The following is a 24088-nucleotide window of genomic DNA, read 5'->3' as shown; positions in this document are numbered from 1 at the left end:
CAAATGCAATGTCTAAACTGTTCAACTGTAACATAAAACAACCTGCAGAATCTGTCACCTGCACAATGAGGCCGGTGATATTTATGGAGGTCTTGACTTTTCAGGTAATGGTCTGAGTCTGCCAGGCAATTGATTTTGGCTGGACACCTGGTTAATAGATCAAGACAAGTATCACAAGTTCGGAGTGGTCAAAAGCAAACAAGCAGGCTTTTGGACAAAAGAAACCTCTTTGGGATTCTAATGGAAATATAAGGAGCACAAAATATCGAGGAGAGTAAAGAGCAGGCCCCTAATTTGTCTCTTGAAGAGCAACATCTCCCATCAGAGACCAGCTAAGGCAGGATGCAGTACCACCCTGTCTGCAGACCAAACTGAGTCTCTGCTTTCCTTTTTGGTTTTGGGTGGGTTTTTTCTCCCCAAGTTCCCAGATAATCACCTCTAAGTACAAACACAGGTCAGGTGTGGCTTTGCCACCAGCAGCATCAGTTAAGCTTTGTCAGGCAAGTCTGGCAGGACTGGGTCCAACCTGTGAATCCAAAGGTATTTAGCACCAGTTTGAGCAAAGGCAAGGCTTCTTGACAGTTTCACTGCTTGGCTATAGAAAAGCTCAGTAGAAGACTTGAAAGCAGGTTAAAAATCTGTCAAATGCCACTAAAAATGTCACTTGAACCTTAGCAACAGGGAGCACTTATTTACAGACCTAGTCTCAGTTAAATACACGGATTCAGAGTGTTCAGCCAAGCCATCTGAAGAACAAAAGACACTGAAGGTTTAGGAGCCTATTTACATTGCACCAGCTAAGCCTGAGAGTACAGCAGGTCCTTTCCTCTTGCAGATATTTTAGAAAATGACACTTAAAATATAGAATCTGTCCCCATTTCCCTGTCTGTCTCACACCACCAGCCTTTGTGTCATCTCCAAATTGCTCCTGCCTAGGAGCAGGTCTGCACCTCTGCTGTTTCAGTAGCTGTAATTTTGCAGGCGTGGGTTCTGCCTGTAACCTGTTCCTCTTCCCTTTCACAGGTTCAAAATGGCAAGGATACTCGGGGTTTTTGGGGGCCATGGGAGCTAAGCATTGTGCTTAGGGTAGGAGTGAGAACTAAGGGAGGTGCAGAGCAAAAGGTGCTTCACAGGTGCTGCCTTTAACAAACCAGGCACCACCCATTAGACAAATTAAATTCATCTGAAATCATTGAAATTCACCCCGAGCAATTGTGTTGTTGTCTGATCCACCACGGTAGTCTAAAGGGTGTATTTTGATCCTTGAATGGATATATTGTGCAGTGCATGGAATCACCTCTCCTGGCACACCCAGAAGGCCACAGCATGGCTGTGTGGATATGCAGGTCACATTTTCACCTCCAAGAGATGAGATTCTTCACAGGCACAAGCATCGAAATAATTATGCTGCTGTGATTGTTTCTATAAATTACAGGGAGCATGCATGAATATTTCAGACAGATTTGGCACATCTTCAGGATATATTGCCCTGATGTGTCTTGTGAACAGCATCTCTTGGAAGACAAACACATTTTCCCTGAGCATGAGCAGGAGTTACTGAAGCTGCTCCCTACATGTCACAGTTGCTGCTTTTACCTGTGCAGGCTCTGCAGAGTTGGAGGGGGCTACACCTTTCTGGTTTAAATATGGATTTTGCCACTGCCTCCTCCTGCCAAGACCATCCTTCCTCATCAGGCTTCACAGACCCAACCTGGCAGCTTTTGAAGCTGCTCCCTGCCCTAGACAGTGCTGTCCTTTGGGCAAGACCAGCCTCTCCTGATGAGTGGAGAGCACCTTCCTGCCAAAGCCTGGCACGTATTACCCCAGAGAAAAATTTTCCACTTCAACTGCTGGACTCAGCACTAGGTCTGGCACTGGCCCCAGGCAACTCAGATTTTCTCTGACCACCACAGTGTCTGTCTGATGTCCAGCTGATCCTTTCCTTCTCTCTCTCACTTACAGACACTTCAAACTCAAGTCTGCAATAATTAAATGGTAACTGGGGAACACCTGAGCCACTCAGGTACCCCCCTGGGCAAGCCACAGAAGTGACACCCAGGAATCCTCATAAGGTGAAATAAGGTTTCAGACACTTGCACAGCCTGCAGCCATTCGGCATCCACAGCCTCCCCACCCAGGGTTACAGCTCTGGATTATCCTGCCTCTGATAGCAGTGTGGAAAAATCCCACAGCTGGCTGAGCTCATGCTGCAGGACAGGTCGCTCAGTCCTTAGCTACTCCTGGAAGAACAGTTAGAAAGAGGATTTGGTCTGCAATCCTGCCACTGATCTGCTGTAATCCACTTCATTATGGTCTTCTAATCCTCAAAGTCAGATGCAGCATATGGCTAATGACCATTTGGCTGAAGGAAAATCCTCTGTGAGCAGCAGCCAGCACGAGGGCAGAGATCCTACAAGGGAGCTGGAGATGGACTCTGGACAAGAGCATGGAGTGATAGTGGGAATGGCAAGGCTTTAGGCAGAAAGAGGATAGGTTTAGATTAAGTAGTAGGGAGAAATTCTTTAGTGGGAGGTCCTGGCACAGAGAAGCTGTGGCTGCTCCATCCCTGGAAGTGTCCAAGGCCAGGTTAGATGGGGATTGGAGCAACCTGGGACAGTGGAAGATGTCTCATCTTATGGCAGAGGGGTTAGACCAAAATTATCTTAAAGTCTCTTCCAAGCCAAAATATTCTATGATTCTGTAATGTGCAGGTAGGCAAAGGCAGTGCCACACCTCAGGGTGCTGCCTGTAATGGTCCTGAGCACCATAAGGCCTGTGTGCTGACACCAGGGCAGGATTTGGCCATTATACAACATCCTCTCCGACTTACTCATGGAATTTATTGTTTTACATTTCCCATTACAGTTTGGTTTTTTTTCAGTATCGATTTTGTATTCTCTGAAAGAATCAAAACTGAGGTTGGAGAATTTTCTTAGCAGATATGCAACTTCCCAGCATAAATAGCACATTAATAAATGAATGGCAAATCATTTAATACACTTTTTAAAGCACTCCTGGGGTTTGTTACATTATTTAATTAACAAATAACTGTTGTAAAAGTGGGAAATACCAATTACTTTTAGCTCTTTCATGAAAATGCTTCTAATCACTCCAAAATGCCTGCTAAACACAGTTCAGGCTGCAGTTTTCATCTCTGGCTTTCTTTTGGCCACAATGTGGCCAATAGCTGTTTTCACTGAGCCGCATGCCTGGAGAAACCAGCAGAGCACAAATTGAAGCTCTGCCTCTCACCCAGTGCTTGAAGGCCTCGTTTGAACTGAGCAATAAAGCAAACAAAGTCACTGATATGATTAAAACATCTCCCTATCAAAACATATCCATGTGTTTATGAACTTATTAAATAGAACTTGATCCAGGTAATGCCAGTGGATGTTTTCCTGAGCTAATAAGACCGTGTGCAGAACTTTGTACTCTGCAGCTGAAGGCTAACATGGTTTCACATTACTTATGCAATGATTTAAATGTATTTGGCCTCACTACAAGGGCAGATGTTGACACATGGGAACGAGTCCAGCAGAGGCAGGCAGGCTGCCCAGGGACAGGGCACAGGGCATTCCAGGAAAGCTGAAGGAGCTGGGCTTCTTCATCCTGGAGAATAGATGGCTGCTGGGATCACATTGCTGCCTGCAGCTCCCTGATGGGCTTAGAGATAAGGCAGAGCCAGAGTCTTCTCTAAGCTGTATGACAAAAGGATTAAATTCTGAATGAATGTGAGGAATCATTCCTTGCCATGAGGATGATCAAGCACAGAAAGCAGAGAGGCCATGCATGTCCTTCCTCAGTGCTGTTGAGAACCCAACTTAAAAAGGCCTTGGGCACCCTGACCCAACTTTGACTTTGGCCTTGCTTTGATCAGGGTTTGAGCCAGAGGCCTCTGGAGAGCTCTTACAACTTGACTTATTTTATTTATATTGTACTTATATAACTCTCTCTCTCCTATAAATAGTTGTTATTAATAAAAAACCACAATATTTCTCTGTGACCCAGGAGAGTGTTCTCAGAATTTTCCTACAGCTTTTACTAAAGGGTCACAGGTAAGCTTTACAAAGAGCTCCCATAATGTTTTTACATTCATTACAGGGGGTGACCAGTAACAGGTACAACAGAAAGAATGGACTGTAATCACTGTTAAAACCACACCAAATTTTAGGAAATTGTTTTAAACCATTCAAATTTTAGGTCATCATTAGCTCTCAATGATATCAAAGTCTCTCCACTTCTGCAGGAGCCCAGCACTTTGCCACCACAACCCTTCTCTGGAAGAGCATCAGCATTTGAATCTCCAGAAAAATTATCTGCACTACAGAATATCAGCTGCCAAAATATTATCTTATCACTTTTCATTTCCCTGCTGTGTTGCAGCCTGGACCAGGCATGGGTCTCAGCAGCAGCAGAGCTCTGAGGACACATCTCCATCCCTGCCCTCCCCAGCTCGTGCTGTGCTCCAGCTCTGAGAAGTTTCTGGATGATCAGGCCAGGGCTCCATTGCAGAAGGCAGGAGTAACTCATGAGGAAGCAGGAAAATGCTACAGTGAACATCAGAAAAAGGAGGCAGCACGATTTGGCTGGACACTGACCCAGGTTATTGCTCTTTGAAGTGAATACAGTACAGGGAAGGTGGGCTGGAGGTAACAGAGGTATTAACCTGCACTGATCAGAGGAACAGGAAATCATTGGTTTAATCAGTTTCCCTAACACTTCAGCGATCTCAGCTCTGCATCACTGAGCACTCATCTCATCTTTGCCACAGCCCAAGCAGGAGCAATGAGGAGGTGGTTGCAGGGAAGTGGCAGCTGACCTGGGATTGACACCATTCGTGGCTGCCTGGCAGGACAAAGTCAATCAGGCAACTTCACTGCTGGGGCTGGGAAAGTCTCCTTCAGGAGAAAATCTTCCAAAGGTAGAAAAAAATATTCAATAGATTCTTATCTGCAATGAGACATTATTTATAGCTCAATGCACAGTTAAAATAGAACGAATAAGCATGTTCAGCTATGAAAGCAAATTGCTTTGAGGTTATATAAACCAGGGGAATAGTTGAACACATTTTCAAACTACCAGTCACCTAGCAGCACTCACATCACCAGAATAGCACACAGCAGGGGGACTGTGGCTGTGTCCCTCAGATTTCAGCCAGTTCTGTGACCCACCAAGGAGTGTCACAGCAGAGAGAGACAGAGGTAGAAGTAAGATATTTTAACTGACTGACAGGCAGGGCTGGGAAAAGTGATCCAGGGTGGTTGGGATGGGCACCTGCTGCACGTTGAGCAGCAGAGAGGAAAGTGAAGGCCTCAAGGAAGATGGTTTGATCCCTGGACAGCTGCATTGCAGAGTTTGTTTACACAGGGATAACCATCCAGGATGTGAGTGCAGCACAAAATCTGGGGCCAGGCTGGCTGGGGAGCCAGGTTATTGTCTCACATGAAGCACAGGGATCATCTCTTCACTGTGAGCTGCCAAGTCTCATTAATTTATCATGGGGACATGCCTTCAGTGCTCACTCCCCTCAGTTCTGTTATGTAAGATTGACAGATATGTCTATAGATCACAAAGTGTTCTTGACAAGAGGGTAATTAACCTTCAATGTTTACATCTCCTTCCTCCCTGTAAGTAACACACAATTTGGGGCTTTGTGCAGGTCTGGCTGTAAATGAGTTACAGTTTCCTTTCACGCTCTTGATCCAAGTCCAGAAGGAGTGACTTTCCTAAGCTCCACATGGAGCAATAGGTGACCAAGGGAGAATTTCCCTGGCTAAATGACCAAAGCCTTGCACTCAGGGATTTGGACCAGCACCAGGTCTGCAATCATCCACAAGTCTGTAACTCCACAGCCCTTTGGGTCCAGGTCTGGGATTTGCTTCATGTGAGCTCAAACACGGTGAGCTGAGGCTCTGCCCAGCTTGGGGGAACCAAGGGTGAAGAAGTTTATGTACAGATAGTGACACGTAGCAGAGGAATTGTTGTAAAGGGGGGGTTAAGTTAGATAAATATTTCAAAGGTATGTCCCCCTGCACAAATCCCATATGGGAGGAAGCAACCAGGAATGTCACTGTTACCTGCAGGCATCACTCTGCCCCAAGGAAAATCAGGGATCACATCCCCATGCAAACCATTTTTTCCATGTGAAACCACAAGATGAGGTGATGGGAACAGAAGCAAACAGAACACCAAACAAAAACATGCTGCCAGGTCTCACCTTATCAACCAACAAACCAGCAAAAATGCATAAGAGGAACAATGCTGGGAAAAGACAAGTGAAGGTGCTTGCTTTCCTGTATTGGATTAAAAACCAGGAGCCCTTGGGATGTGGGATGAATGAGGGTTTAGTTTTTAAGAATGATCTTGTAAATAAAGCAGCAGCAAGAGAGAGGTGCAATAGGCTAAGAATGAAATTCACTGTTTTTCCTGGTGGGAACAGCAGGGAGGAGAGGGTGAGAGGCAGGATATATCATGGTGCTATAGCTTGAACACTTGGCTGGGAGAGGCTGAACTGGATGGAAAGAATTTCTATAGCTAAAAGACTATTAGCATCATAACCACTGAACACATCTTCATTATGAACATCAAAAGAAAGGGCAACAATTACATTTATTCTGCAGAGCTGAGCTTTAATGAGACCACTGGCTGATTCTTTGCATCTGGACATGGGTGAAGCACAGTTGGTGCTGACAGAAAGGCACATGATGCCAAATTACAGGATTTTACTGTTTTACAGTAAAACTGAGGTAGACAGCAGGAATTCTACCCTCTGAATTATTGCAGTAGCAAAATAACCCAGGTATTTACTCAGTAGGTTATACATGCGTGACAACTGCTATATTATAAATGATCACAGGACCCCCACATCCCCTGGTTTGGGCACTGCCCCCATTTGCAGTCTGGCAAAACATTCTTATCTCAGGAGAGCTGAATGCACTGATCTCTGCAAAGGCTTTGTGTGCCTCCTTTTCTGGTGTCTTGAAACGGGTTATTCTGCACTTTCCTGCTGCTTTCAGTGGAGGTTGTTTGTGAATGCTTCCATAGCAAAGAAATATTTCTCCTACTTGTCTCATATTTTGCATCATTTTGCCATCCTTCCCTTCCTACTTTGGAATGCAGCCTGTGGAGAACAGCAATATTAGAAAGCTTGTGTTAAATCACTGCCAAATAAAATGTCAACAGAAGGTATATGCATCACTCACGTCCAATCCTGTGCTGCCTGCTCAGCACCCGGCTGACACTGTTTGGGATGCTGCCACAGAGAGCAATGGGAGTTCAGGCTGCTTCTTCCTTTGCCTTCCTTCTTAGTCACTGGTTTGACTGCTGTTCCCAAGGCCCTGAGTGCCCCACGTTCTCTGAGGAAGGGAAAGTCTGCCATTAGAGACTCACTATGACCATTTTCCCAAAGGGACACAAGTGTTGGGAATGTACATAAAACTCCCGAGTGATGCAAGTGAAGGAGAGTTCATTCAAGTTAACCACCAACAATGAAGTGGTTTTACTGTCTCTGACTATTATAAACCTATCAGTCAACAAACCTCTGCCATCTGAATGTGCTGCATCATTTAAATTTCCACTCCGGATACTTTCTTCAGCTATTTTCTTTTCTCTGCTAAATAATCATGATTTACCCCCAAGCACAAACAGCAAGTGGAGAGGGAGAAAAGGAGGATAAATTGGAATAGCACAGGGAGAGGCCAGGGGCTAGGGAACTGTCACTCAGAAAGCATGCTCTTTCCATCAGAATGACACTTTATAGGCACAGATCCCACATTCACTGGTGTAAGTGGAACCATCTGTGCCACAGAGCTGCTCCAGCATTTGGTCAGGGGGCCCTGACTGGCCATCCCCAGCAATGGCCCTGGAGCCATTAAAGCCCAGCTTTAAAGGGAATGGTGAGAGAGAGCTCCAATCCATCCAGACATTCCTCATCCTTCATGGGGCTCGAGCAAAATTAACGTTTTACTTCTACGCATGAAAAATAGGCAGGAAGCAGCACACTGTATGAACACTCATTCTTTGCAGTTTCGTGTTATGTTTAAAATCATGGGGCCTCACCTCAGCTGGTGAAAATCTGGAAACCCCTCCTGGGTTGTGTGGATGTCTGCCAGCTGGAGACAGGCTCCTTGCACTGCTGCTCTCTGCTTTTTGCCTCTCTGCTCGTTGATCCGCGGAGAGCACGCAACCAGAGCCCAGGGCATGGCAAAGAATCAAATAAAACTGTATCAAATATTAAATTACAGCAAGAGAATGAACATGTCTGAGTGTGAACATATTGATGGATGAAATGGGTGCATACCAGGGCTATATATTTCTCTAAACACAGAGGTCCAAGGAAATTTTTTAACTTCCCCAACTATTTTCTTTGTCAACCATCAGATAAGTAGGATGGTGCAATTGATACAATGAGTGTGAATAATTATTTCTGGATTTCTTTTTTTTTTTTTTTTTGAAGAACATATGGTTATAAAAATGCTTTAAAAATAATTTAAATATTCTTCTGAAATGAATATTTAAAAATCAGTGGGATGAGCCTTGTCACTCTCCAGCATCCCTCAAGAGAGTGACAGAGTGTCTGAGCCCATCCACATGCCTCACTAACAAATGCAGCATATGAAAAAATAGCTAAACCAAGGCAAATTATCAGCAGACATAATTTTGAAAGGCACAGATTTCTAGATAACAGGTTTGAATGAAGTTTAGGTACAGCCACACTCAAGGAAAAGTTGTGAGGTTTGTTTTTTCAAGTTGCAGATGTGTGAGTGCTGATAAAAGGTGAAAAAAAATTCCCAGCTCAACATGAAAAGACTAAGTACTGTTTTCTACATTCCACTTATCAATCAAAATTTAAATGATTCGCCTCGTTCTTCCCCCTCTTTGTGTTGCAAGAAAAATGACTGTAGACTCAGAAAACATTGATAAGACTATAAGATAAGTCAGACAAACAAGGAAAGAGAGAGGACATTTATGTTTTTAAAGCACTGTGATATGTTCTGGTACATTTACAGGTCACAAATCCTGAGGCTGGATCGTCACTGGTGTGAAAGACGTCAAAGTTGGTCCAGCCTTGGCAGCTCCATCCCTGCTCCCCAGAGCCCAGGGCTGCAGCTGCCAGGCAGAGTCTGGGGTGGCACCAGCTGCATTTCAGCACTGTTTGAGATTCTCTCATGCTGCAGCCATAGCAGGCACTGCAAAGTCGTTTTTTTGCTTCACTTCGTCCTTGACTGAGGATATGAGGCTGCTTCTGTTCGTGGCAAGAGTGCAAAAATAAGAGTCCATCAAAGCAGGACTAAGTCCGTGCTTGCATCTGATCCTTTCAGTGCCTCTTTCCAGGTTACATGCCAAGCTTTCCCAGCATGACCGTGGAACAGTTTTTCAGACAAACCTGACTATTTTGAAGCCACTCAGGCAGCTCAAGGTGAGTAAGAAAGCCCCAGGGCTCTGCAGCATCATGCACCTGAGCAGGGATGGAGCAGCAGGCTGAGCAGCACTAAAGCATCTGCCACCCACACAGAGATCCTGCTGCTTGCAGTTTGGCAAGCACTGAGCTTATGAGGTGATTAGGGACTTCTTGACTGGGGAGGATGGACCAGATGTGTTCCAGTGGTCCCTTCCAACTTTATTCTGTCATCTCTTGCTGTTTCCCATGACAGTAACATCTATCCACCCATCCATCCCTCCAGACATTCCTCTGTCTGTGCCCAAGCAGGCACCCAGCTCAGCCCACTGTGCCATGAAACCACCTTTCAAGTCTCTTAGTGGCACCTGAAACCTGGTATTGTTCTACCTCTCTCCTAAGCCACAAAAATTCAATGCTCCCTCTGTGTTTGTCTTTGCCTGATTATTGCCTCGTCATCATGGAATTGTTTAGGTTGGAAAATACCTTTAGGATCATCAAATCCAAACATTACCACTGCCAAGGCCACCACTAAACCATGTCCTGAAGCACCACGTCTACACATCCTTTAAATCTCTCTAGCGTCAGTCACTCAACCACTTTCCTGAGCAGCCTCTTCCAGTGCTTGACAACCCTTTCCATGAATAAATTTTTCCTAACATCTGATCTAAACCTCCCCGGATGCAACTTGAGGCCGTTTCCAATACCAAGCACAAAGAAATCATCTGAGTAACACACAGTAAGTAACCGTGGAACAGCTGAAAAACAACTCCAAGGCACAGAAAACCATGCTGTCCCTGAGAAGGCTGCCCTATTTTTATAGCTATATTGCTTCATAAAAAAACCCCTGAGCCTGGGGGATATTTAAACTCCAATGTCAGGCTTTTCCATTTCCTAGCCCAGTTTTAGTGATTTATTCTATTATGCACTTCAACATGAAACCTACTGGTGAGTCCTGCATGGAAACTTCTGTCCTCTAACCCCTCTGGCTGCTTCCTTGGATGACTCTGACTTAATCTCAACTTTGTGCCTCCTTGAATTCTTGTTTGCCTTTGGTGTCACCAGACAATGAGCTCCACAGAGGAGGCTTTGGCTGTGCCAAGATAATGCCACTAAGTTGGCTCTTGACAGCTTTACTGCAAAGGCTTGCAAAAGCCAGCGGTCAGAGCACAGTCCAAGTGAAAGGCTGCCAAAGACCACAAGAAAAAAAAAAATTCAGGTCTTATCCCTAAGGAAAACCAAGTAGCACTTAAACAAGAGTAAAACAGCATGTTCTGCAAAAACACCTGAGCAGAAAATGGCAAAAAGGTTATATAAACCAAAAGAACATTTACTTTAGGACACAGACCCAAGAAAAGTACAATAAGCCATTGTTAGTTACAAATCATCCTGAAAATGGACACTAATGGCACAGAGGTACTGTGGCCTCATTCCCTGGTACAATACCCCAATACCTCCAAGTCAGGAACATTTGCCTTCAGCCTATTCTTCTAGCCTGACAATTCAAAGAGTGACTTTCCAAACTGATCCAAATAATTGTGTTATTCTCTGGTGAACTACAATGGGACATTGAATCAGGGAGGCTCTCACTGTAGTCCAGAAGAATCCCTGAAATATTAGACTTGCAATAGCTTTGGTGACCTCGTGTGGAGGCAGTGGCAGTGGTATAGCCAACAGATGAAAGGGCAGCCCCAAATTTCCCCTGCCTCCCCTGCCATCCATACAGACCACCAAAATTATAGTAATTATATCACCAGGTCCTGAGCAACTTGGCCTCAAAAAAGTAGGCAAAATGACTGTCAGGCAGAATTTTTTCCCTATGGCTTGTTATATATTTGGTTAAAACTGGTCACAAGTGAACCTCTGCATCTTTTTCCTCCCTGAATGAGTTTCGAAAGCAGCTCAGGGATGCACCAGGGCTGTCCCCCACCTCAGGGGTGACAAATTGCAGACAAATTCAGTGGAGGCAGGCTGGGATCCTCTTTCCTGGCAGCAGCTGCTGTCTGTGCCCTGGGACAGGCTCCACAGGCCATGGGAATGAGGACAGGGCACCTCTTGCCCAGGCAGCCAATTTCCCTTTCTAATCCAAGAAAAAAAGTGTTCTCCTTGAGAGCAGATCACCACCTGCATCCTTGGCATTTCCCCACGGAGGAGGTGGAGCATGCTCTGGAGGTAAATGTCTCCTTGCAGTGACTGCAAAGAGGGACTCTGTGGTCAGGTCATACAGAGATATCACGATTTGAGAAGATTTATACTGACAAGAAGACTCTAAGGAGTAAGGAAAGGACATGAGATCCTCATCAGAGCAGGGATGGCACTGACACACAGCCAGAAAATTTTATCCACATTAGTTGGTAGTGGAGAACATCAATAGAAAAATAGACATCCACCACTCAAAGTACCAGGACAGGGAAGAGATGGGGCAAAAGGGAAGAGATGTGACATTGAGACAGAGGAATGTTGCCAAGTCAGTTTATTGAACAAGTGTTTCAGGAGTTAAGGAAACAAGGCAGACTGAAGGGATGTTACTAGGGAAGGTCAGCCCATGGGAAGTCACATGGAAGGGAGTTTGTCTTCCTGGGCTGGAGTCCAGCAGACTTAGCATTCAGTCAAGCTCATGATGTTGAGAGTCGCCCTGCTTTCCCTGGTGAGAAAAGGAGAGAGGAGAGTTAGACATGGCTGACACCCCTTTCCTCATTTCAGTGGCCCAAGCATTGGCTTAGGGTTGACTGGAGATAAAGAACAGTCTCAAAAACCCAAATATCCCCTTTCATTATCCTCATTTCAGGAAAGATGAATGGTTTCATTCATTTGGTACAATCCAGTTGGTTCGGTGAAGTAATTTCCACACGCCCTTGTGAGCTTGTGGAACAGATTGAGTGCTGCTGAAAATCAATAAAATTCTTTGAAAGCTAACAAGCAGGAGACCAAGTACACATCACAGAAATAGGCCCTCCTCATTTTCCCTTACAATGCAAAAAAACTAGAGATGTCCAGTATATGCCACAAGCAGCTAGAAAAAAAGACACGATGAGACAGCCCTGCATTCACAGCAGGTACAGGAGTTGATCATAAAGGAAAGGTTTCACCCCTATACGTACAGGTAGGCGTTGCAGAAAGTACATCTGTTGCTGTAGGTTTGGCCATTGGAGGCACAGTGGGGCATGTACTCCATGGTGCAGATAGGAGAGACCTCCGTGAAGTCCTTGCAAAGGGCCTGCACACAGAAGGCAGATATTGAGTCCCTCTGCCTGAGAGCAAACTGTGACCCCCCCAGCACAAGGAATGACACCCCACTGAGAAATACAACTGTAACATCATCATAACCAACTCCTCCTGATGGCAGATGTGATCTCGTGCTGTTTCTGCTCACTGCCACGTCTCTTCCTGCTTTATTACAGAGCAGTGGGATGGATGCTGGCTGTTTTATGAGCAGTGTGAAATTCCCAAGGGATCTCCTCAGGTGTGCACACCACCACCTCCTGATTTGTAGCCAGAGCAGAAGATAGTCCCCCACGAGTGTAACAGACACTGAACTTCACTCTTTATCCCCATCCTCTCCCACTCACCCTTGTAATATCCTCCTCACAGGGTCCGTTCTTTCTCTTGCCAAGGTTGGTCCGATGCTCGCTGGAGGAAGGAGAGATTGTTTTATTAGCCACTGTTACAGCCAGAGAGCAAGAACAAGCCTCACTCCCATGGAGTCAGAGAAATTTCCAGATCACCCAGCTCAGCACTAACAAAATCATGCCCTTACAGAGCACACACCATCCCCAGCTGGTCCACCCCTCTGCGGGGCTGGTGTCAAACACCAAGCGAGGCAAGCAGGAGCACGGGCACAGACAGAATCCCTTCAGCACAGGGTTTCAGACAGATCCCCTGCAGATTCCTTGGCTCCCACAGAGCTGTGAACGCCCCAGGGAGGCCGGGCAGCACTCACATGTTGTGGGCACACAGGGTGCACTCGCTGGCGTAGGTGACGCCGTCGGTGCCGCACACGGGGTCGTAGATCATGGTGCAGGCCACCAGCTCCCTGCCATCCTTCAGCGTGGCCCTGCGGTACTGGCTGCAGTTCAGCTGGGAAAAACAAGGACAGCAAAGGCTCTGCCACGGGCTCTGCTCCCTGCAAGGGAGCCCCAACGCATCCCCCCTGCTTATCTGCCTAAATCTGCCTATGCCAGACCCTAAAAGGATCTGCCAGGTGACAAATTGTGGTTATATATTAACTCCTTCTTCATGGAAAAATAGTAATTTCCTCTCACAGCCTTCCCTGGAGAAGACTGGATCAAGGCTGGAAGGTAGACATTACTCACTGAGCTCTGTATTTATCACAATGCCCCTATACCGTGCTGAACCCACCAGGATATTACAAAAGGCAGCTCAGAAATAATCTGTAAATCAAAATGGCACGATTTATGCACTTCCTGCAAGGGGGCTGACTGTGACCAAGGTGTTTTTCATGGGCCACAAGAATGGAGGGGAGATGTGCTGACAGGTCCTTTGTTGCAATGGGACAGTTCCAAGTGTTGAGAGCTGCCAGCAGGACTGACAGCAGTGGAAGCTGATTTACGTCAGCTGAGGAGCTGGCCTTGTGTTTTAGCACTCCCAGCTTCTCCAGTGTGAACTCTTCTTTCCTGATTTATGTATCTCACCCGGCCTGAGCACAGAGCGTACTCAGGAAACAAAGGAATGACATTTCATAGTTTGTTTATATAGAAATGAAATATCTGACTCGGGATGTTGACTCTTTCAAACACATGCTAATGAGGTGGCTTTGTTCTTCCACTCCCCAGTGAGAGTAAATGGTTTAAAACTGGCCAAATATAGTTAATCTGGTATTTTTACATGATTCATGTTGGTATATATTACATTGCATTTACTCCCCCCAAAAAAACAACAAAAAAAGACACCCAAAAAACAGGGAACCAGAGGTGGATTTGAATCCCCTGATAGCTTAGGTATCAGCATTCAAAACACAGGCAATTTTCTAATCTTTGCAGAACATCCTTTTGTAAAACACAAGCATTGAGAAAGCATCGGGTTCCCTGGGCCCGCTGCCTCCCCTGCCCATATTGCCAAAACATTCTGCTAAGTTCCTGCAGCAGCTATGACAGAGTGCTGTGGGAAAAGGATTCTCTGTGTAAAGCCTTAAATCATTTATTATCTACCTGTCTCATAACTCAATCCTCACCTGTCCTCTCCTCTTTCTTTCCCTGACTGTGTGCAGGAAGTGCACAATGTTCCCGCTGATGGGAGGGTGATATTGACCCACAGAAGGAAGGGCAGCACAAGTGTGACCCCTGTGAAGGCTACACCACCCAAACCACCCAGAATTTGCTCAGGTTGTGCAGTTGGCACCTGCTCAAACCCTTCTTTTCCTTCAGGTGCCACTTACCTGGGTAACTTCTTCTACACACCTTCCGTCGTGCTTCTTGGCAACCTCGGTTCCATATTCACTGGAGGAGAAAGCAGAGTTAAAAATGTTCAACACACAGCTCTGGGGCTCTGGGGGGTGGGTTGGGGGGTGACCTGCAGGGCTCACATGTTGTGGGCACACAGGGCACAGTCGTTGCTGTAGGTGACACCGTCCGTGCCGCAGATCTCGCGCAGGATGAAGGGACAGGCTCCGATGGCCTCGCCGGATTTGGCACTGCTCAGGTACGTGCTGCAGTCAACCTGGGCAGATAAAACAGTGTCCCACCTGAGCCTCTAGATTTTAGAGGTCTTTGTCAGGGGAAAATCAGAGGGTTTTTAAAGTTTAGGTTTGCATTAGAAATTAATTATGTGATTGTAGTTCGGTATTTTCTGCTAGCAGAGGGAACAGCTGGTAAAAGAGATTATTTTCCTAGAGTAGAACATATACAGGTTTTAAATTCAGCATTCATAAAATCATAAAGATTGGAAAAGACCTCTAAAATCATTGAGCCCAACCATTAACCCAGAACCCCCGTGTTCACCACCAAGCCATATCCCAGGTGCCGCATCCACTTGCCCTTTGAACAACTCCAAGGAACAGAATTCCAACAATTCTCTGGTTAGCCTATTCCAATTACTGACAAGATTTTCACTGAAGATTTTTTTTTTGCTAATTTCTAAACTAAACATCCCCTAACTCAGCCTGAGGGATCTGATTTAAAGTGTTTGACATTGAGTGCAGCTTGATATAGTTTACTATATCCAAGATTTTGTTTCAGCATTTCCAAGCACAGCAAGAACTGTTTCACCAGCTTCTGTTGCAAAAACATGTACAATATATAGAATCTAATGGTTTAAATTTTTGAGGACCAGTAGATAAATGCCTATTGGAAATCACTCTACATTAGCTAAGCATCACTGACACTTCACTGTCATTTTGCACAGTCTCCCCAGTGCAGTGTCTGTTATTATCCATATTTCCCATGTGGTCCAGGAACAAATTAAAGCAAAGACCACATTTTAACAACGTGCCTTTTCTACAGAAAATATATTGCAGTCCCTCAGGATGCATGAAATTATTTTTGGTGCTTCAGAGCTGCTCTGCATAAGCAGAATAAATGTGTTGAGATATTATCAGCACATATTGTTACTGTGCAGGATAATAAAGCTATTTCTGTACAGATACCTGAGAGCAGATTTGTCCTGGTTGACCAGAGTACAAGGATTTTTTTAACCTGCCTGTCTAGTGCAATGGAAATCCTAGCACTGAATAAATACACAGATATCTAACACAGCTTTCTGTCTCCTCTCCTACTGTGCTAAAATGGGCTGCATGGTTCTTGGGCTGCCTCTGATGATTTCTGTGCAGAGATTGGCAGTACTGGGACATTTTGTTTCTGAAGTCCCAGCCTGTCCCTGTCCTCTCTTTCCCTTCTGTACAGCTGTGAGCAGCTGAGGAGAAGCACAGCATCAGCATGAGCCCTGTGCACCACCCTCCACCCATCCCTGAGTTCTGAGCCCAGCCAGGATCTTCCTGGAGACCACAGAGAGAGTAGATGGTGCTTATTTAACAGCTAAAAGAGCACTTACAGGAGTGCTTTCCTCCTTACATCTTCCATCGTGGCTCTTCTTAACGTCAGACCCGTGTTGTCTGAAAGGGAGAGGTTGGGGTCAGCTCACTCACCACCTGAGCCCTGGGACACCCAGGTGCCACAGAAAGCAAACCAAACCCATGACCAATATATATGATAAAGGAAGAATCTGATTGCCTGATGAACCAGCTCCTCCCTGTCATTAGAAAGTGTAATTCTAAGTGGTAACAGACCAGTCAGGTCTCATTGTGTGCTATGTAACAGCTCCATTCACTCTTTCTTCTGCCCAAATACCACAGTCCTATCCACTCTTTCCCCTGCCCAAATATCACAGCCCTCACAGAGTGCTCAGGTTGAGAGCTGGCTCTCCCACACCCACACCCCCTCAAGGAGCAAAAAGAGCATCAGGGAACAAAATCCAGGTGACGAGAGATTCAGGAGGTTGAAAGAGGAGCACAGATATGTTAGCACCAAAAGAAAATCCCTCTGGAGCACTAACCCTGGCTTGCCACTCCAAAAGAGAGTCCTGTGTACAACACTTACACGTTGTGGGCACAGATGCTGCAGTCGTTGTCATAGGTGAACCCATCTGTGCCACACACCGGGCGCAGGATCCTGGGGCACCTCACCAGGTCTTTCCCACCCTTCACCTTCCTGGTTGGGAACCGACTGCAGTCAAGCTACAAAAAAAAAGCAGCAGCATCAAACCTGAGGAAGACCTCACTCTCCAATAAAAAAAAAATTCCATCATAACCTCCAGCTATGTCTCTAATGCTGGGATGCTGAGACAACACCAGTGCTACGACTCAGTTCTTACTAAACCAGGCTGAGTCAGCTCTGCCTGAACCCTCTCACATGGGGGGAACTGCACAGCACTACACAGTGTGTGAGGTGACAAATCCCTGGCTTAAGCACCTTGGTCAGTCCCAACTACAAGATATTTCAGAAGAGAAAAAAAAATTAAAACATGGTCCCTTTTTTAATTGTGCAGTGAAAGAACTTGGACTTTGCATTTGAAGGGCATCATCAAAGGAAGATGAAAGCCCAAACGGAATGACTTCCACATTTGTGTCTATGTCCTACACAGCAGCTGATACATTCCAATCAAAACTTCAGGTGTGAATCTGCCCCCACCCCAAAGGCTGCTGTAGGTGTGAATTCATCATGAGAATTCTGTGCATAGCTCTCATCCAGCCCATCTGCCAGAGCTGTTGGGCAAGGAAAGGACACCTGTCTCAGGACAGGTGGGATTTGTCAGCATCCTTAACACAAAGGAGCTGACAAGACTTAATAGACAGGTGGAGAAAGCCAGGCTCCAGGCCAGCTCACTTCCAGAGTAGATGTCACCTCAGGGAACCCTTCAGCTGATGCCTTATATTGAACACTTACCTCAGCAGTCTTCTCTCTGCATTGCCCACCGTGCCTTTTCCCAACATGGGTCCTTCGCTCCCTGGAAGAGGGAAACAATAAAGTCAATGCTTAACCTCTTGGTCAAAGTCATGTGCAAAATGCAGCAAACCATGGCTTCAGACTCTTTAAAAAGTGTTCAGAATTACTGCTTTACTCATTACCAAGCTCATCCCATCTTCTCATAACGTCTAATTTAAAGCAATATTCTGAATTGTTCCCTCCTCTGCCCACCCCGCAGACTCATCCAAGGAGATGCCTCATGACTCTTCGTGAGCACACAGAAGGCAGCAGAAAGAAACTCAAGGCAAATCCAAACCCAGCCCGTTTCTTGACGAGACAGGCAGGGGCAGAGATGCAGCAGGACAGCAGTGCAGACTGAAGGGGCATCGGAAGGGGCGCCCCGGGCACGGCACTCACGCGTTCTGGGCGCAGATCGCGCACTCGTTGTCGTACGTGGTGCCGTCCGTGCCACAGACTGGATTCAGGTCCCTCGGGCAGGACACCAAGGTTTTCCCATCCTTGGTGGTTTGTGTTCGGTACCTGCTGCAGTCAACCTGGCAAAATAAGGACAGGTCGCTCTGGAGGAGACTGTGCTAGGCAAGAGAAGTTGGTTCAAAACCTTTCGTTCTGTGTCTCAGCCTCAAATGTTTCTGTTACAGGATAAAACCTTGTTACACTGAAGCTAAATTTCCAATCAGAAATGGTATTTCTGAATATTATCCTAGTTCTCCAGGAGTCAAGGAAAAGGACTATCTTGGAGAAGAGATCTTTAGGTCACAAGAACATGTACAAAATTTTTGACTTAGTCTCATTTTAAAAAAATACCTTGAATTTGGTAAGAAATATTTTTCAACAGCTATAAATCTGAATAATATTGTTTGGGGTTTTGTGTTGGTTTTCTCCAAGCTTTTCCAGCTTTGTGATTACTACTTACTTCAGATTCCCTGTAGTTCAGTACAGGATTTGAAAGGATAGGAAAGAATGGTTATCTATCTTCTGGAGAATGGACTTCCTACACCCCAGAATTTTAGTGCTGAAATACAGAAACTTCTGAGGCATCAGACTGCCAGCCTCAGACAAAGATACAATAAACTATGCTCAATAAATATTTATGGTTAGTGCTCTTATGAGTCTCACTACATCTGTGAATACAACCAGCATGGGAGTTTTAAATCCCTGCTGCTGAGGGTGGAATCGCTTGTGGCCTCCAGAGAGAAAACTGCCAACCTGCACAGCATGTTACAAGAGAAATTTTCTGCCTCTCCACCTTCTCCTAGGGACACAAGTCAGTTCCTCATCCCATATCCATCTCCTTCCTCCTTCCTCAGTTGGGTGTGGTGAGCATGGGGTGACCTTCTCTCTGGAGCAGGGAGGATGCCAAATCTACCCCCACCATGCAGAAAAGCGAATAATGGACTGGGACCCTTGAACACATCATCTTATGGACCTCTTGCAGCTTCCTAGCAAAATCTGTGAGGTCCTCAGGATTTTATTAGCAGCCCTAAGAGATGGATTTTTTACTTCTATTGCACTTACAGCAACAGATTCCTTGCAGGGCCCTTCATGTATTTTGGTAACGTTGGTGTCATGTTCTCTGAAAGGAAGAAAAGCTTTGGTTAGGGAGCACTGAGAATAACTTTCCCCATGACACTGCAGGCACTGGGTCAACAAAGCAGGGTCCCACTCTCCCCATGGGACATTACAACTGCCTGAATTCTCTGAATGTGCCCTGCAGATGGCAGCTGCTAATGTACAGTATTCCCATCTCCCGTGGGAATTAAGTGTTAGGAGTAATTAGGTGTTACAAGCAACACTTTGATCTGTTCATGTCTCTGCTCTGATTCTTTTTGTGGTTCCCTTCATTAGCACAGACAAAAAAAAATGAGAAAGAAAACTCAAGCTGGCTGAATAATCACGAGAAGCCAGCAGCAAGGAGACCTACAGAGACACCTGTCTTAAAACTGGTATTTTACAGAAGTGCTTCTGTGAGAGCCTCAGCTTGCTGATTATCCAGAAGGACATTCCATGCACAAGACTTACGCATTGTAGGCACAGATCCCACAGTCATTGTCGTAAGTGAAGCTGTCTGAGCCACAGACTGGTTTCATTATCCTTGGGCATGCTACAATGACGTGATTATCTACTACAGCTCTACGGTAATTACTGCAATCAACCTGTAAAAATAGCAGGAATAGAGGAAAAAAAGCACTTTTTTTTTTTATATAAAGATATAACATTCTTACATAATCTTCTCACTCTCCCTCAGCCTTTGGGTACAAATCCAGCATCAAACCAATTTCACTATCAAAAGTAGAAACCAGAAATTCTCTGAGAATTCTCTCCCAATGGAAAAAAAAAAAAAAAAGGACATTAAGGAGGACTGTGATTTGGGTTTTGTGAAGTCCTTCATAGGATCCTGCTGGAGGTATCCGGGTGGTGAGATCCAACCAACCAATCTATTATTTTTATTTTATTCCCAATTAGACAGGTTAGAAGTCTGAAGTAGAAAATAACAGAGCGCTGGTATCAGATAACCTATAAAAGCCCTATCAGATTTGGTGATCACCAGATTTTATCTTGGGCTGTGCAGACCAGCTGTGCACATTCTGTCCCACTTCTGCACGGTGTCTGAGTTGTCCCCATCACTGACTTTGTCTTACCACGATAGGTTTGGGGTCGCATTCTCCATCGTGCTCCTTCTCCACGCTGGCGCCGTGCTCCCTGGAGGAAAGCAGACCAGTGTCAGGGATCGAGGAACAGCATCACCTCAAGGCTGGTTTGTTGTCACCCAGCTGCAAAGGCACCTGCTCCTCATCCCTGGGGAACAAACCTGCCTGGCTCCCAGCAAGACTCACGTGTTGTAGAGGCAGATCCCACAGTCGTTGCTGTACGTGTTGCCATCGGTGCCACACACTGGTTTCAAGTCCCTTGGGCAAGCAACCCAGGACTTCCCATCCTTGGTAATGCCACTGGTGTACTGACTGCAATCAAGCTGTGGAAGCAACCAAGAATCAGCCCAAATTTTGGCTCCCTCATAGAATTGAACCCCCCAGCATCCTCCCAACCACCACCACGCCTGCAGCTGCTGCTGGGAGGCAAATCAGAGGCATTATTGGGAATCTGTTCAGGCAGTCAGGACGAGGGAATCTTCCCTACAGAAGTTTCTGATTATGCACTTCTGCCGGGGTCCAGGGAGGCAGGATGGCTGTGGGTGAGACAGTGCCTAATGAAGGCAGTGGTAATTGGGAGCCCCTCGGCTCTGCAGCAGATCCTTCCAGATCGTGCTGCACTCTGGAGAGTTGCAGGAGGCTCGTAGCTGCGTGGGAGGAACCTGCAGACAAATCCGTGGCTCAGGCCCTGCTGGTTTTCTCTCTGCAATATAGGTACAGGAATTTCTGCAAGCAATTCTCTGCCCCTTGCTGTATGGAAGCAATTACCAGGGTCACAGTGTTTGATGTTTTCGAGCGTGTCATCCTAAGACAGTTTTCCTCACAAGGAGACAAACTACTGCCTTTGGCTGGGAGTAACTAAATTATGTCTAAGAGTTAATATAATAAGAGTGTACAATTACTTCTTGTTTTTTCATTTTATTTAATGAACCGAAAATTTTGCAAAAAATGGGGATCTTTTACTTTCTCGTGAAATTGGAAATGTCGTTCAACCGTGTACTGAGAAATATTATTTTAACAGCAAAGATTTCATTAGATTTAACCCATGAGCTCATTGGGTAGCTACATACAGTTTCTACTTTACCAGAAGCCTGAACAGAACATAATAAATAGATCTGTAGCTCACCTGACCTCCAAAGGCAGTACCTGAAAGAAAAAAAATTGAGACAGAAAAAAACCTCCAAATTATTAACATGAAGAGAACACATATGTAAATATTTTCATGAAATTATTTAATTCAGTGATTAGTCAATACTAACTTATATTGTTTAGGAAAATGTGGAGTTTTACATTATTCCAGTAAACAGCCATAGGATGTATTTTAAAAGTTACTAAAGTTTCATTGCATTTCTGAGGGGAGATAAACCTTGTGAGAGCACATATATTTACCCACCCCTAAAATGTTACAGGTAAGCGATACAGGTACTTTCAATTTTACACTCTTGGATTTTAACCTCTTCTAAGAGACTTTTATGTTTGACTTTCAAAAGTTTGGACATGCATGTTTAAGATAATTACTGCACCAGCACTGTCCATCTCCAAATACATCATTCTCAGTTACTAGGAGTAGCACAGTAAACTCCCAGTGCAATCCTAGAGGTTAAAGTTTGCATTTATACTGCTCACATGGGTAATAATGCCATTTTTTAGTTTTATTTTGCCTTTATACACAGGACTGCCACGTGCAAGCCCCTGCTCCTACAAACCAAGGAGATAACAGCTGTATGATGTTTGCTGAAACCTCAATCTTGAAACCTAATTTCTTTGCTGTGCTCTCTCAGGAAGGCTATTTCTTCATGGAACAAGGCTCTCCTCCATGTTGCAAGACCCAAAGGATTTGCCTGAAATGAAAACTCAACCTTGACTCAGCCAGATCGATCTTTGCAGTACCCCAGTGAATACTCACCCAAGCAGCAGCAAAGGGCAAGAGCTGCCCTCACCAGAACTCCTGTCACCTTCATGGCAGCCAGGGACACCCCTCCAGTGCAGCCTGCCTGCTCTCTGTGCTGGAGAGGAAGACTGCAGGGAGGAGCAGGAATATATAGCACACCATGCTATCAAGCTGTCCCACCTCATTAGGTAATGCTCCCAGCCTGTCATCACCATTCAAAGCCAAAAACGTGTTTACCCAGCTCTGGATGTCTGGCTAATGATTGATACGAGTGTGTGTGCCAGGAAGGGGATTTCGTGTGGTTTGAGGTGAGTGGGGACCGTGCCAGGACCCCTCTCCTCCTGCAAGCTCTGCCCAGCCCTGGGCTGCCCCTGGCAGCCCCATCACAGGCTCACGTCCCCCCTGTGCCTACCTAAATGCAATTAGGACTTTCTCCTCATCTGTAATTTTCAACTGAGATGCCAACTGATAGCCAAACCCCCCGTTATTTAACCCCAGAGCATGGTTTTGTACTCTTCACCACTGTATTTCAGCCCAGAAGGTCACCCTGTGCTCTGCAGGAGAAATCCTGCTCTTCTCCTGTTTAAAAAACTCAGCAGTGCTCTGCTGCATGTGCCAACTTTTCCTGTAATACAGCAAGGAGCAAAAATACTAAGTTTGGTCCTAAAAATCCATCTTTTTTGGCTGCTCACTGAAAACTCCCATGGCACCTTCTGCTCATCTGCTACCACCTCCCCCATGGCCAGTCCCTGACCCACCTCACTGAGCCTAAGTGACACCAAACCCAGGGCAGCAGGCCAAATGCCTTTAATGTCTGCACAGACTAGATGTACTGTACTTCCTTTACCTAGGAAGTCAGCCAACTTTGCAAAGATTGGTATTAGCCCACGCATGATTTGCTTCCTGAAAATTCACTGTGTACGTTATCTCTTTACTCTTTATCTCTTTAGTTTTCTTCAAATATCTCCTTAAGGTTTGCCCACTATTCAGGTAATAGAACTCAGATTGGCCCTGAACATTTTTTTTGTCCTTTATATAAGGAGATTTTTGGCAATTCTTTGGATTAATCTCAATTGGAGACTTCTTAGTTAGGATCCTAAATTCTCCAAATCTATCACTAACTTTTCAGTTTTCAAATTCTGTACTTGGTAATCAAAATCCTTGCTTGGAGATCTATTTTTGACATAATTTAAACAGAGCGAGCTTGTCTTGAATCATCACAGTTTTATTTTCTAAGGGAAGGACATTTCCAACATCTTTCTCACTTGAAAAGCAAATCCACAACAACACAATTTTAGGGATTACCTAGTGGAAAAATATTTGCTTTCATATCCAGGAGCTCTGCTAATATTAGTATTTTGCAGTGTGCATCTGCAAAACTAAAGCTTCTCCAAATGCCAATTTTGATGTTTCCTGCTACATGAGGAACACGAGGTGTCCCTGTTCATCCTCCTCATTTTCTTTCCTTTCCTTGCCCCTGATGTTCTGCCCTGCGTTTCCTGACCTTTCCCTTATCTCATTTCCACCAAGCGTCCAGGACTCCAGACCTTTGGATCAATGCAGACCTTGGCTACAAGGACCCCTTCTCATCCCGATTACAAGATCCATCTCCCAGGCCTTATTCCAGCCAAGGCCAGGATCCATTAATGCTTCCTGGCAGTAGAAAATGATTCCTGACAACTTAATTGCCAGGCTCTGTAAAAGCTGTCATGGT

General features: G+C 45.4%; 1 protein-coding gene across 1 annotated transcript; it reads right to left on the bottom strand.

The window, feature by feature from the left end:
* Nucleotides 1-11855: 11855 nt before the first annotated feature.
* On the bottom strand, nt 11856-22462 carry LOC106852975 (ovoinhibitor-like). The gene is made up of 16 exons (XM_014875966.2): nt 22390-22462; nt 21610-21629; nt 20670-20806; nt 20475-20535; nt 19855-19988; nt 19351-19408; nt 18232-18368; nt 17794-17854; nt 16948-17084; nt 16403-16463; nt 14940-15073; nt 14793-14853; nt 13338-13474; nt 12967-13027; nt 12499-12614; nt 11856-12041 (listed from the first exon to the last, which is right to left on the bottom strand). The coding sequence occupies exons 1-16, from the start codon at nt 22442-22444 to the stop codon at nt 11996-11998; spliced, it is 1416 nt and encodes a 471-aa protein (XP_014731452.2). The 5' UTR covers nt 22445-22462; the 3' UTR covers nt 11856-11995.
* Between the last annotated feature and the right edge of the window lie 1626 nt (nt 22463-24088).

The sequence above is a fragment of the Sturnus vulgaris genome, chromosome 15, assembly GCF_052056855.1.
Source record: "Sturnus vulgaris isolate bStuVul1 chromosome 15, bStuVul1.hap1, whole genome shotgun sequence".
NCBI lineage: Eukaryota > Metazoa > Chordata > Aves > Passeriformes > Sturnidae > Sturnus > Sturnus vulgaris.
The sequence above is the reverse complement of the archived record's forward strand: the minus strand, read 5'-3'. Positions and strand labels throughout refer to the sequence as shown.

Bases quoted from the DNA above. Each gene is read 5' to 3' on its own strand.
- LOC106852975 (XM_014875966.2), bottom strand. From the start codon at position 22,444: ATGAAGGTGACAGGAGTTCTGGTGAGGGCAGCTCTTGCCCTTTGCTGC. The intron at 17,085-17,793 runs GTAAGTGTTCAA...TTTTTTTTGTAG, and splicing joins GCAGAGAGAAGACTGCTGAG to CTTGACTGCAGTCGGTTCCC. The intron at 12,042-12,498 runs GTACGTATAGGG...TTTTCTCACCAG, and splicing joins ACTTTCTGCAACGCCTACCT to GGAAAGCAGGGCGACTCTCA.